The following is a 14768-nucleotide window of genomic DNA, read 5'->3' as shown; positions in this document are numbered from 1 at the left end:
TAACCCAAAGAATACGTCATTGCATAAATTGCGCATATTAATGTTATTACCCGGTCCTTTTTCCGCGTTCGAAGTTCAGTAAACATGGCGATTGAGAATGGGATAGTCATGTAAACAAATTCTATTTAAACTTATGAAAGACAATTTTGGTTGTATTTAAATGCTTTTTTCTTTACTTTTGTACCGAGGTGTAAGTAATATCAAGTTTTAATTTTTTACCGGACAATATCTTTAAAGAGGAATTGTTGAGGCTAAATATTTTTGCTGAAAAATAATAGTATTATAGCTATAAAATCGTGACAAGTGTGTAACTAATTATGTAAAAAAAAATTCGATTTTTAAAAGGATTACTGCCACCTTAAACATTCGTCAAAAGTGCATAATCCTATAGATTTTTTTTATCAGCGTTTCAAGCTCTACACAATAGAGGAAACTTGTAAACAAATTTCCAAAAAAAAAATTGTGTGTTGATGGGTCCTTGCTGACATCAGCAAAATTTTTAAACGTATACATCCCCATAACTTTTCCTTTAATGTATATACATGTTCATATACATTATTCTGATCAGAGTTTCAAGTTCTTCACAATAGATGCTACAGCTTAAAATTGTAAGAATAATTTTTATGTAGGAGCGGGACAATTCTTATGTGATAAAAATTTAAATGACGGCTAGCTTTGTCATTTTTCCTCTGCCTAAGTGGATTTTTCCATGGGCTTTATCGTCTAGTTATTATATAGTTATAGTTAAAAAGTTGTTGCAACATAATATATATGAACATATCCTTAAATTCAGAAAAAATTTGTAGATTTTCAATAATACAAAACTCGTTCAACATGCTATAAATTACATATAACTAAACTTACTATTTTAGATGTTTAATATAAAAAAATAATAATAACTGTCAACAATGTTCACTTCACAAAATTAAATTGTATTTATATGGAAAGAAAGTTATGGTTTTATGAGAAAACAATAACTGTACTCTACAAGTTATTACAAGATTTTTGCTTAAATAGCATATTTCAGCAAATCGAAAAAAAAAATTAAGTAAAAATTGCACTCGTTTCTCTGTAGGGAATAAAAATGTAGCATTATATTTCATGTAGATTAACCAATCACAATGCAAGGAAAACTTAATAATATGATAATAAACCTTTATAAAATAAAAAAAACCAAAATAATATCTTTAACATTACTAACCAGCAATGTTGAGAATATACCTTGTTAGATTGCAGAAATAAACAAAGGTTTGTGTAAGCAATAAGTGTATGTCTTCAGGGTAAAAATAAAAATTGGGAAAATCTCACAGTTTTGGTTGCAAGCTATGAAGAAGCTATATCTAAATTAACCAGGATGTAACATTGACTAAAATTTTTTTTCTAGCAAATAAACAATAACGTTTTCAATAAGTTACAAAACACAGTTTGTCTTTTAACGTTTTTTTTTTTTTTTTTTTTTTTTTTTGGGGGGGGGGGATTTTAATTGGGATTAGCCATTCTAAACACACTGGATTACACCCTGCACAATCTCTTCAACAGTCCCTTGTTGATCATTACTGTAGTATTTAATTTTTTTTATAGATATATAAAAGCTTCAGAAAAAAGATTAAATGTAGAAATTTCATACGAAAGTATGAAACATGCTGCTGAAATTGCAGAGAAACAGTTGCATCAACTGCAGTCAAACATTATGGTTGAGATTTCAGATGATTATCTTGAGTACAGCATTCTTTTTTAATTACTTCTCTTGTTTGTGCGCATTTTGATTTAGATGCAGGCGGATTATAAAGAATCATATTTATATTATACTCATTTTTTTAGTGCATTGCATTTTACTCAGAGGTTTTGCCAAAAAATATTAATTGCTTGTTTGCACTAATTAAAGCACACTTTTAAGAACTTCAAACATTGAATATAAGTATTGTGTTGTTTAGTGGTAACCCCTTAATTATTTGATTTCTTGTTGTTGGAAGGGTTTCAATCACTAGCAAAGATTCTTTAAAAAAAACCGTTTTTGTATTTCTTGTGGTTTTAGTTGTCTTTTTAGAGAGTATAAACCTATAGAAGTTATTGGTTAAAAATCTTTTATTTTTAACCTTAGTCTTCAATAAAATACATAATTATAACTTTAATTAAAAGTGTGCAACTAGTTTAGTGTGAGAAAATCAAAATAGAGGAACAAGAATTAGGAAAATCCTAAGAGAATTTCACCCTATATTCAGGTGTTTTGCTAAGAGAATTGAGCTTCAGGTCAAAAAATGGTTTTCTTATATAAAAACAATGTGTAATCGGGAAAAATTTAATATCTTAAGATTATCCTTACACAACTTTATTAGAGAGTTAAAAAAGTCAGCAAAAATTGTGCACATGTCGTTATAGTTATAGACTTCTTTTAAATGTTGTAAAACTTGTGAACATTGACATTGTAAATAAACAGTTCATAATAAAAATGGTTAAGTAAGGTATAAAAAGCTGGAATGAAAAAAGATCATGTGTAATTTTATTTATTTTTTTCCTTTCAAATTTTCTTTATTCCTGTTTAGGAATAAAGCATTAAAGCTGTCTGAAGAAACTGTACGAAGTAAAAAGAAGTTAGTACAAACATATGAGCATGAATTATTTCCTTTACTGAATGAATTGCAGCAGCTCCAATCCACGAAAGTTTTGAAAGGAAATTATGATTTAAAAATTGCAAGACAGGATTATTTCCTATCTAAACAGAATGAAGTAAGTTAAACTTCTACTTTCTCAATACTACGTCTAAGAGGTTCGAAAATTTTACTTGTGTGGCCTATGTTTTGCAATTAAAAAGATAAAATCAGGGAGTGAATTTTAAATGTCAAATTTAAATGTTGTATATCCAAAATTTGAATTTATTTGACAAGTATTCTGAGTCTACATTTCCACGAACTAAAACATCATCATCATCTTTCATCATTCTTGGCTTAACGCCCGTAAGGATTCCTCCTTTTCCTCAGACTATAGGAAAATGTTATTCATCGAATACAGAGGAAAGACAAATTTGAAAAATCTCTTACTAAGATGAACGCTACATGTCAGGTTATTTTTACTTTGAAGAAAATAAAAACTGTTTTACTGTTGCTAATCTGTAGATTGGAATATATTGTGAAAATGAGAATGCTCATTGTTAGTTATACTTTAGTTAATATAGCAATAATGCCAAAATGTTTTTGGCAAAACAAGTGATTTTTAGTTTAAATGTTTCCTAAACCATATTATGACAGTAGAAGAAGTGTAATAATGTGAAATAAACGTGAATTTACGCTCATGTATTCAAACATGATTTGCCAAGCACAGTTGCTACTGTTATCACTATTGTTTTTGCTTTAATTATCTGGTCATCTTTCCTGTTATAGTGATTGGTGTTTTTTTTGTTGTTCAAACTAAATTGCATAAATTTGTTATTTAAGGTTATCAACCAGCTTCTGCTGCAATTTTCACGCAACTACCTCTTGACAATGTTGTATGAAATTGAATTAAAAGAACATCGTAATTCCTATCATCTTATTGCATCGTCTAAATCTATTATCGAAAACGAAATTGAATTTATACAGAAAAGAATCGTATCCTTCTTTTATGATAAAGTTTTTTTTGGTAAAAAGCATTTTTAAAGTTTATGGTATCTTTGTGCAAGAAAACTTTCTGGAAGAGTTTAAATAAATTTTCGAAAATTAATTTTCTTACACAAGGATCGTCTGTCATACATATTTTCTGCATTACTACCTTAAGGGAAGAAACTATTGCACAAGAAAATATTGTGGAAGAAAAGAACTTTTTATAAATTATTGCGCAATAGTATTAAAAAAGAGACAAGCAGTGCTAAGCTTTTTTGTAAACAAAATGTCGGAGGGGAGTTCAAAGAAAAAACATGATAAATCTCAGGGAAGCAATGTGGATGAAATAATCGTGGCTTGATTGAATTTGAAAATAAGTTAATATCTTCAACTATAGGTTTTTTTAATTTCTGAAAGATCCAGGAACAAGAAAAGTGTGGTGCAGCTGACTTAACGTATTGATGGACAAGACAACTTTAGAGTAACCAGCCATTCTGTGCTCTGCAAAATACACTTCCCAAAAAGTGATATAATAAAAACCCCTGGAGGCACACGCCGCAGATTGAGACATGGATCCACCTACACTTTTTGAAAATGTGGAGGATTTAAGCAAAAGAAAAGCTCCTGTTAATAGACCAACTCCTCAAAAAAGTTCAGAGAAACATCCACGATAATTCCTGATTAGGCTGAGATAGGGTATGATTCCACTGAATTTGTAGATAAGCCAGACTTTGTTATGGAAAGGGATCAGATGCAAACTTTTTGTCAAAAGAAGTTGAAAAGCTTACAGAGGAAAAAGAGATAGAAATGTTGAACCACAAACTTATGGAGAAAATTTCTACAGTTAAATAAAATTTGTCGAAAATCTTTTGTTATCTGATGCATCACGTAAAGATTACACTGGCATATTAAACATCTAAATATTTAAAGAATTATCAATTTTTTTAAACCCAGGGCAAAATGGAAAAAATGTTATTCTTTACAATAATCAAGATATCAAAGGTTTTAGTGATAGAGGTAGAGCACGTACGCTGACCCCTCTTAAAAGTCTTTTATTGACCCTTGTAAAAATACGAAAAAACTTTTAATGTTGCCATTTATCATATTTATTTAAAGTGTCTGAAGGTACTGTCACCAATACGATTCAAACGTGAGTTAATTATGTATGTTAAGCTAGAAACAATATGCAATCGGCCTTTCAGCAGTCAAGTTAAAAAAAATATGCCAGCTGGTATGAAAGAAAGATTTGCAAACCTAGGATGCATTATAGATTGTGTAGAGTTTAAAATTGCAATGCCTTCATCTTTTTATCTACACAAAATGATGTACTCAGAATACAAAAGTCACACCACTGTTAAAGTACTTGTTGGCATTATTCCTGGTGGAGGTTTCACATTTACCCTGGTAGCATCTCAGATAAAGAATATTGCCTTCAGAAGTGTTTTACTATTTCCAGAACTTTGGCAGGCAGGAGATGCTATTATGGCTGATGAAGGACTATGTAAAACCTCCTGGTGGGAATTAATTATGCCATAATTTTTAAAAGGACGAGAGCAATTTTGAGAGTTTAAAGTAGTCAAAAGTCAACAAATAACATCAGAAAGAATTTATGTGGAAAGAATGATTCAACGACTCAAATGTTTTCGAATATTTGAGCGAGTTATTCCAGTAAACATGTTAAACTTTCTGAGTTAAATTATATTAGTATGTGGTATTCTCCCATTTTTTCAAGACCATATTTTGAAGTAAACAAAGTTATGTTTACTTTAGACTGAAGCAATGTTTGAAATCAAAAATTGCCAAAACAAAGAAATTTAGTGTTGTGTTTTCGTCCTCTGCGGCAGTATACCATTTGAAACAGTTCATCATAAACCATATGAGAAGAAATTGTACGAGGAAGCGCCAGTTAGTAGCAGAAGACTGACCAGAAGAACTGCGACTGAAGGCCAATTTTTAAGACAGTAAAGAGATGGTTTTATTTAATCACCTGGGTCAGGGGTGAAACAAGTCTCAGTTTCTTTTGAGTAATTTATATTTGTGATTAGCCTTTTGAGGGATATATCTTGTCCGTTGTTTCAAAGAAGAAACACTAAAGCGGTTCTTGGGTTGTTAAACCTCTAATTTTCACCCAATTACAAGATTGCCTTTTATTAAGAAGTTAACTTGTTTTTATTTAAATATCGCTCTCATATTATTGTATATCCACAGTGTTTTAAATCAGTTGTTAGCATAAACAAAGAACAATATTAGAAGCAATTTGTAAAGAATTTTAACCACTGCTTGCCTCATTTCTGTGCAACTACGCATAGTTACACAATAATTTATGAAAAGATGTATTGCGGAATTAAAGATCTTGAATTTGGCCAAAATTTAAAATTCTGCAATTTCTTGACACAATATCAGATATGTAATCTTTAATTTCCGCAATTTAAGATTTTTTCTACCATGAATTTGCAATCTTTAATTCCACAATCTATTCTTACACAAACTTTTTTTCCTTAAGGGTATTTCATGCCTTAAACTCCTGTTGGCATGAAGTAATGAAACATGCATAGACAGGGTTTTTTACTATGATTATAGGTGTAATTTTAATGTGATTTTCAATTTGATAACCATTGCAGGAATATCATTTTAAACAGACAGATTACAGGTATTATTATAGAAACTAGCCGAGGACGAAATGCCAGGCCACAAGTATATGTATGACTCGATGTTAAACGTCAGGTTGAGATCCGTAAACTTCATACACCTGGGTGGAACGTACAGGTATACAGTATGTCGTAATCTGAGTAAAGTCAGCATCTGAGGCATGATTTTTAATTGTCATGTGACAGACATCATACCAAGTTTTATAAGTTATAACCTAATACAAGGGACGTTATGGGGGTAGGGCATTTTACAGGTAACCGGTGTTGCACATGCATATAGTCGTAACACATTTTTTTCAAAAAAAAACTTGATCGCAAATTAGGTTAAATAAAAAAGCTTGTCTTAAGCCTGTCGTTACAAAATTTTGAGACAGTTGTCTCCTCAATAAACTTCTGACTTTGTTAAAGTTTATATCACAATAAAAGGTGTAGCTAGCTACCTAATTGCATTTAGTATAAGAAGAATTCTATATTTGGCTACTTACGCTTTAGGTAGCTAGCATCAGGTACAACCTCGGCTAAGTGCAGCTGAGTAAATATCAGATTGGTGTAGATAAAACAGAAATATATAACGTTAGCTAACATAAAACTCACATCTACTTAAATAAAAACTTTAAAAAACAGGAATAAATAAGGCTAGCTATTTTTCTTTATTATGCTCCCTTATAATCTATAAGTTTGTAGCCCATATCTTAAAATTGGTTTGTTTAAGATTTATATATAGCTCGAAAACGTGACAATAAAAGACAAAACTATAACAAAACCTTAGGTAGCTGGGTAGCTAACTATAACAGATGGTGAACAAAAATGTAAACAAACAGAAAAAATGCCTGAAAAGTAGTTTTGAACGAACACAAAACAATTTCCTTTCTCTAGCACTGAGTTGCTTAGATCTTCTTCCCAAATTTCGGACTGCTTTCAGTGGAGCTTTAAAAAGTGTTGCATGCATAGGAATCTAAAGAGCTTTAGTTTCTGATTGGTCATTTATCTGAAAATCCACCTGATCCTGATTGGTCCTTTAATTTAGTGGGAACTCGTCCCTGCAGATTTATCGTTCTTGTGCTAGGAGGGTAGTATTTCGTGCATGGTTAACACCATTACAAACAGACAGGCAACAGCTCTTATTAAAGAGAAGTACATTAACGTGGTGGCAAAGTGTAAAGAAAGGTGGAAATTGTTATTTATTCAAATGGCACCCTTATCTTAGATTTGTTGATGAGATTGCACTAATAAATTTTCAACATTTAGCAGTACGACTATTAGTTTTGCATTTATCTGAAAATATTGAACTATTTTTTTTTTTACTTTTGTATATAATCAGAGCAAATAAGATTCTTATTTGCTGAAGATGTGCACAAAATGATTTGTGATATTTGTGATATTTTTGCTGGAATTTTCTTTAACTGTTTCTCATGAGAAAAATTTATCCGATCCTATACTGGCTGTGGCTAATGAAAATAAAGAGACAATTACTTCCAAAGATCACTTTGTAAATAAGTTATATGACTCCATAGGTAAGGTCTTGTTTGTGCTGTTTTTTTATTATTATGTTTTGTTCTATTAAGGTGTAGGTGTATTTAAAAACAGGTGTGAGTCTTGGTGAACATTTGTTGGAAGTATTTTATCTGTGATATTAGCAAGTTGATGTATTTAAATTGTTCATAGCAATAGTCTTGTAACATTCAGGAACACTAAACGTTTGTTGGCAGTCATGAATAGTGAAACAAAGCTATTGAAAGTCCAAAATATAACATGCACATATTTTAGACAAGTTTACTTGTCAGTGTTTGCAACATACTTAGAAACATGTACTCCATACATAGGCATATATATCCTTGAAAAAGAGTGTTATTTTTATCCCATTTTGATGGAATACAACTGTATTAACTTTGAATTTATTATTATTATTATTATTGAAATTATTTACCAAGGATAGCCTGTTCAGTTTCTATTGGTACTGCTATTAACGAAGGTCCTGCGAAGGGGCTCCTAGTGCATTTATAGTTCCCATTTAAGCTACGAAAGACGTGCAAGCACAACAATACTCAATTAGACAACCACCTAAGATATCAATCCTATTCTTATGCTGAACGTTAAGCATAATAGGTAGTCACACTTTTATAGTCTCTGGCATGACTCAGTTGGGATTTGAACCCCAGACCTTCTGCACTAAAAGCAAATGCTCTACCACAAGGCTACCAGTCAGTAATGAAAATATGTTTACTTTGTCTCTCTATTGTAGCTATATAAACTTGAAAGTTTTAAAGTGTCATTAATCATTGTCTGTACAAGTTTTTGACACAATTAGAGCTTTAGAGCTCTTTTTTGAAAGGCTGCAACAAACAATAATTTTTGTTAAAATAATTAGACAACCACTATTTTTTCAACCAGCATTTAAGCATGTGGCCAAATATAAAAATGAAGCTGCCATTTTTATTAGTTTGTGTATCTGTAAATTAACTTTTAAAGAATGAATGTAGTTTAGAAGTTTTTAGGATAAGGCATCCCTCCTCTTTCCCTTAGCTTTTGATCTGCTCACTCATACCCCAACCCCCTGCAGTGTTTTAGGGGCAATTATTGTTGCATTTCCATTTTTAAGAATAGCCTGAAAGAATTTAAATTGTCCTGTCATATTTGACCAAGGTTGTAGTAGAATTAAATTTCTTATTTAATTTTAATATATATGCCAGAAAAAAATCAGTTTTTCGTCATTAGGCATATTTAATTTGTTTGTTTTCATGTATTTACAAAAATTCACCTTAAATTTATAGACAATGGTATTGCCAGTTAAAAACAAACTATTTTTCAGTATAGTCATTATAACATTTGTTAAAGGTCTTTAAAACACTTCTATCAACCTTATCGACCTCTTTGTACATACTCCTGATTTTGTCAAAATGGTTTTCAACTACTTTCAGATGCTGAAGATCGAGAAGAGTTGTATAAAACCTATGATGCTATGCTCAATGAAGCTGCAAAACTCTCTTCAAGTCAAGACGCTGTTAAAACTAAATATGCACAAATGCAGGAGGAACAAACAATGATTCTTGACTCTCTGTATGTAGTATTGCTTTAGATACAGTTGGTTTCTACTTTAATTTATGTAATATTTTCAGAATATTTATTTGGTTAATTTTATTTGAAATATTTTTTTAGGGAAGGGGACTTAGTTAGCCATTGAAAAATCTTTTATCAGAACCATGTTGGTTTTTCTACTTTGGACCTATACTTAAAATGTTTTTCTTTTCTTTTTTTACTTTGAATGGATGCATGAATTTCCAGGGGAAATTTAATAAAAGCTTAAAAACAAAAAAATTATTTCCTGTTATTTCTAGTTGCTTTATAAGAATGAGTCATGCCTTGAAGCCTGTCAGTGTATGCCTCTGGTTCTATAGAACTAAATTTATTTCTAATTAGTGAATTTTTTAGAAAATCAGCATGTCCTGACTATGGTGAACCAAACATATCGTCCTTTCATCTTGTATTCCTTGTATTATTTTTTATTCTTTAAGGCTTTCTTTAATTTAGGGAAACATGTTTAAAAGACACATCGAAACTACTTAGTGGAAAGAAATCATTCTCAAATGAACATGTTAGTTTACTTTCGCATTTTGTTGTTACCAATGTTTTGTTTTTTTCTGTTTTGTTTTTTGTGCTCTGACAAAATGTTTTCCTTTCAAAGCTTTTTTATTTTATTTTAATTCTTCTGTTAATTTTAGTAGAAGAAACTAAGAATTGATAAAATTATTGCGCACTTGTGACTAGGCGTGTTATATTATCTTAGCTGTCTGAAATAATACAAAATCTAGAGGAAAATTTATCTATGGCAGAAGTGCAGGTCAATGATACAATTAAAGACATTGTTGGAAAACGAAAGGTAATTTAACTTTCAAGTGCTCAGCAGCAGCTTTTCTTTCTTTTTTGTGCTACTGTTTGTTTTGTCATGTTTTTTTTACATTAAAATACCTTTATAAGGGCATAAATTTAAGTGTGGAGGAAATTTAGCAAGAATGGCAAAATTTGTCAAAGTACCCCAAATTAAATCCATACTAAATTTTAAATATTTAAATACTTTTGCCTGATAAAATTTATGCCAAATTTAAGACAAAAATTTATCAATTATTTTTCATCATTCGCTAAAATAATCCAAAAAAATTGCATAGTTTTCTATGTTAGTGTATGTCTTGTGATGGCTCAGCTTGAAACTCATGTTCTCATATAAATTTTTTTTTATAAATAAGTGAATTAATCCATGCCAATATACTTTCCTCTTAAAGAGAAATACCTATCAAATAAAAAATTGAGTAATAAAAAATAATAACCAAACAAATATTTTCTAAAAATATTTTCTGACTGTTCCATCTACAACTTCTACAATATTGTGGATTGCACGAAGAGCAGTTTGAAGCACAGGTTCTGATAGGCAGACTATTTTGAATTCTTTAACGTTCACAATGCAAGAATGGCCTAAAGAAAATCATACAGACTAATGGTGATTTCAGTAACCCCTGTCTAAAACAGAAAACACTTGTAAATTAATAATAAGATTACATGATGGATAAAAAGATGTGAAAATTAAGATTCGTGTGCAGTGATACTGAAATGAAAATCCTAAATATAAAAACCCATATTAAAACCCATAAACATGACTGTTTAGAATGTCGTTGTTATCTCTACAATATTAACTATTGTTCTCCATATCCATTGCCCAATGATTCTCACTCTCACCACTCACCACGTCCCACACGGATTTCTGAAATACTATTTAACATTTTCATCATTCCTCAACGCCTCTAAAACAGCAACTGCTAACTTTCACTTCGTTCTGGTTCAAACATGAATAAAGAGAAACTAAATTCTTCCATTTCATCAAATTGAGAATCACTTACATCAGAAGAAGTCAAAGTCATGATTACTCGTCTCCTAAAATAATTGCAGTAGGGAATTTCCCTTATGTGTGTGTAGAATATTATGGTAAATTGTGCTAGAAAGTATTGGACCTCTTATCCTACTTTGATGATGTCATTATATTGAATAATAGGTCCTTGAATTATGTGGATCAATATGGGATGGTATTGGATAGTGCTGGATTAAAAGGGACTTGTTGTGGGCGTTCGTGGGTGCGTTTTAGGGGCTGTGCTAGAACATACATTTCCCTATCTCTACACTCAAGTTTCACACCTTTTTCATGGAGGCGGTAGTTGTTTATCCTTTGTTCTTATTAATTATCTTGCGAGTCTTGTAAGTCATTATCTTGTGGGCAATAAACAAAAGATTCTTGATTTATTTAAGAACAAAAAGTGGCAATAGAAATTAATTTTTGCTAGAAATAATTTTGGGAAATTCACCTTTCCCATAAATCTGCTCAAGTGCAATGCATTATGGTAGTTCTAGTCAAAATTATAAACAAAGATTGAGCGTTCTGCAGAAAATTTATAATAATAATTTTATTCGATGTTCAACACCTATGAACAGCTCTTTTAATAGCTTTGTATCTTCTGATTTCTCAAACTCAAAACCCAACTTTAAGTACAGAAGAAACAAGTTCTCAAAAGATAATTATGAAACTTTTGATGCCAGCACCGTAGCTACTGGACGCTTTACTTGTTGTGTTTCCCAGTGTTAAAATAATTCTAAGCGCAACAAGAATTTATCTTTTTATGTTTCTATAATAATAGCCGTCGTCTGTCTGTCTCTGCGCGGAACATGGCCTCCTAAGTAGCGAGAACCGCGGAAAATCGCGGCCCTGCAGCTTTATTTTGCATTCCGGCAGACCCAGTTCTTTTTACCGACTGTGGACTGCTCACGGGCAATAGACCAGTCCCAGGGTTGGATTTTCACTAATGACCAATCCAAGTGCTTTGCGACCTCAATATATCAACGGGGGGAATGCTACCCTTACGAAGGCCATTTTGATTTGGAAGTGTTGATGTGAAGTTTGGTAGATCTGCCTTCAATCCTTTTTTCTTCAAAGTACTTTCTATCCTATAGGATTATTTAGTTTCTGTATGTTTTCACCTGTAAAGGTGAATATTTTATGACGTTTTCTAGCCATGTATAAATCTTAAACAAATCAATTTTAATTTTTTTGCTAGCTAGCTATAAGCGTAGATTTTGAGGAAGGATCCTGCTTTTAAGGCAGCTAGCTATAGCTATCTTTATTTATTCCTATTCTTTTAAAGTTTTTATTCTGTTTGCTATATTGTTATTTATTTTTATGTTGAAGTTGGGTCTACCTAGCTAGCTCTTTTTAGCTACCTCTGGATAAAAAGTGAAAGTAGCCAAATGCAGTTGGCTGCAATCCAATTCCTATGCTATGTAAATGCAGTTAGGCAGCTACCATTTTTAATACTGTAATGAAAAGTTATGCTGCCAAATACAATTGCTGAGTATTTTTTTTAACTAAGTTATTTTTTGAAAAATATATGACACCAGAAACACCATAAAGTTTTGTGCACTACACTTAATATACTACATACTAAGTAGCTGTACTAAATCACTTTACCTGAATGTGTGGCACTGTTTTTGGCTCTTATTAATCGCTCCATCTGGTGTTCAATGATGTGTAACACAGAGTTGGGGCTTGGGCATTTTAATGCCAGGTCCCCCAACAGACTGTTTTCTGTGTTTCTATTTACACCGAAGCTGTTATATATAAATTTTTTGAAAAGTGTATTACGCCTGTACGAATGTGCACCACGGTTTACCTAGACTGACTGTTCAGCCCTGTGTTAACAATGGACTGTTTCTTGTGTTTTTATTTAAACAGAGTCTGTGAGAAAGTTTTTTTCGAAAGGGTATTATTCCTACACACCTCTTCAACATTGTTTAAGTGTACTAAGCGGTCAGCCCATTGCCATGATTAAATTTTTAACTTTCAGAAAAACTTATTCCGCAAAATAAAATAATATTGACCGAATGTTTTTGCCATGACCGGGTAACAACGGTTTGTAAACTCTATTTTTATTTCAGCTATTGTTGCGGGATAGTTATTTTTTGAAAAATATGTTACAGTCGCAACACTAAATGGTGTGTGTACTTTACTTGATTTATAACATACTGTATACCTGTACTAAAGCACTCCACCTGATTGTGTGGAGCAGTTTACGGCTGTTATTAAGCGCTCCACAGAGTGTTCATCGCCGGCTCACACCTTGACTTGTGGCTTACCCTGACGTTTCGATGGCGGGTTTACCCGGCTAGTCATACTAGAAGAACAAGAACTGAGGAAAAAATAGGTTTTGAAAATTAGCAAAAAAAAATTAAGCCAACAACTGCACATAAAGTTTGTTCTGCTCACTTTAAAGATAGGAAAAAAACTATATAAACAACATACCAACTAACTCCTAAAACAATAAAACCTGTGGTTTTTAAAGAATTGTTAACCAAAAGTAATATTGGCCTGTCTGGTCGAAGGTTACCATCGCAAGAAAAAAAAAAACAGAAAAAGAATTAACACAGAAGGAGAAGTTACAGTTAGAACTAACCAAACTAAAAGGTCAGCTAGTGAACATGACACATAAATTTAAGCAAGAAGGCAGAAATGAGAACTGAAATATTATCTTTAACATCAGAAATAAATGAACATAAATTTATAGTTGAGCGGCTTAAACAGAACAGTGGTCACTTCAAGTTTTATACAGGCTTTAAAAGCATTTTAGCCTGCAGCAGATTCGCTTATATACTGGGGTTCAAACACAATAGTTAAAAACACAAAAACAATTAGCACAGAAGAAGAATTTTTCATGATTTGATCAGACTTCGCGTCTTCTCTATTAAGGATGTAGCTATTCGATTCGATATGTCTACAAGTAGTGTTAGCCGAATCCTCAAGATTTTAACAAAGTGTGGGTAATTTGCTGCTATAAGGTAAATTTTCTTTCACCAGTTATAGCTACCAATGACATTGACATTTACATAAATAAAATACAAATACATAATAATTTTGGGAGCCAAGAATTGAAAATAAAATTTAGATAAACATGGCAAATGTATGTTGTTCTATTTGTCCTTTACAAATCCAATTCGTTTAAAGCACATTGATTTCTCTGTATATACAATGAAGTCAATTTCCTCGATTTGTGTGATTACCATTACACCTTGACACTGCATAATAAACATAATTTTGCTTTAATTTTGGTTTACCATCGCACATTTGAATGTAAAAGGACTGTAGACATTTGATTGGCACTTTACGTGGGTTTATGACTTTATTTTAATTCACGAGAGGATGGTATGGTTGTTTGTGTTTTTGTTTATGTTGCAAACGGCTGTTTTTTAAAATTTTGTTTAAACTTTTGTGGGAAAAAGACCACATGCAATATACTGAGAGAACAAATTCACGTTTTTTTTGTTAAGAATTTTAAAATTGTAGTAATAACTGTGTTTGGTGATAATGAAAAAATTACTAATTGTTCTGGCAAAAACTTTTTTGTTTTTTATATTGTATGAAATGACTGATTTTTTCTATAATTTGATGTGTTTCATAACCTTTTTGTGGAAGATTTATGGCCAATGGCAATGTAGAACATGCTAAAGATGAACT

General features: G+C 31.5%; 1 protein-coding gene across 1 annotated transcript in view; it reads left to right on the top strand.

Annotated features, from left to right (window-relative positions):
• LOC130630185 (HAUS augmin-like complex subunit 3) overlaps nt 1-14768 on the top strand; it is a 61704-nt gene that overhangs the window by 39955 nt on the left and 6981 nt on the right. The window contains exons 8-14 of the mRNA XM_057443581.1: nt 1582-1719; nt 2544-2727; nt 3432-3584; nt 7641-7737; nt 9142-9280; nt 9752-9815; nt 10008-10100. Coding sequence (XP_057299564.1) covers nt 1582-1719; nt 2544-2727; nt 3432-3584; nt 7641-7737; nt 9142-9280; nt 9752-9815; nt 10008-10100 — 868 coding nt within the window. The remainder of the gene's footprint in view (nt 1-1581; nt 1720-2543; nt 2728-3431; nt 3585-7640; nt 7738-9141; nt 9281-9751; nt 9816-10007; nt 10101-14768) is intronic.

The sequence above is a fragment of the Hydractinia symbiolongicarpus genome, chromosome 2 (genome assembly GCF_029227915.1).
Source record: "Hydractinia symbiolongicarpus strain clone_291-10 chromosome 2, HSymV2.1, whole genome shotgun sequence".
NCBI classification, from domain to species: domain Eukaryota; kingdom Metazoa; phylum Cnidaria; class Hydrozoa; order Anthoathecata; family Hydractiniidae; genus Hydractinia; species Hydractinia symbiolongicarpus.
Note: the sequence above shows the minus strand (reverse complement) of the source record. Positions and strands in the feature narration are given on the sequence as shown.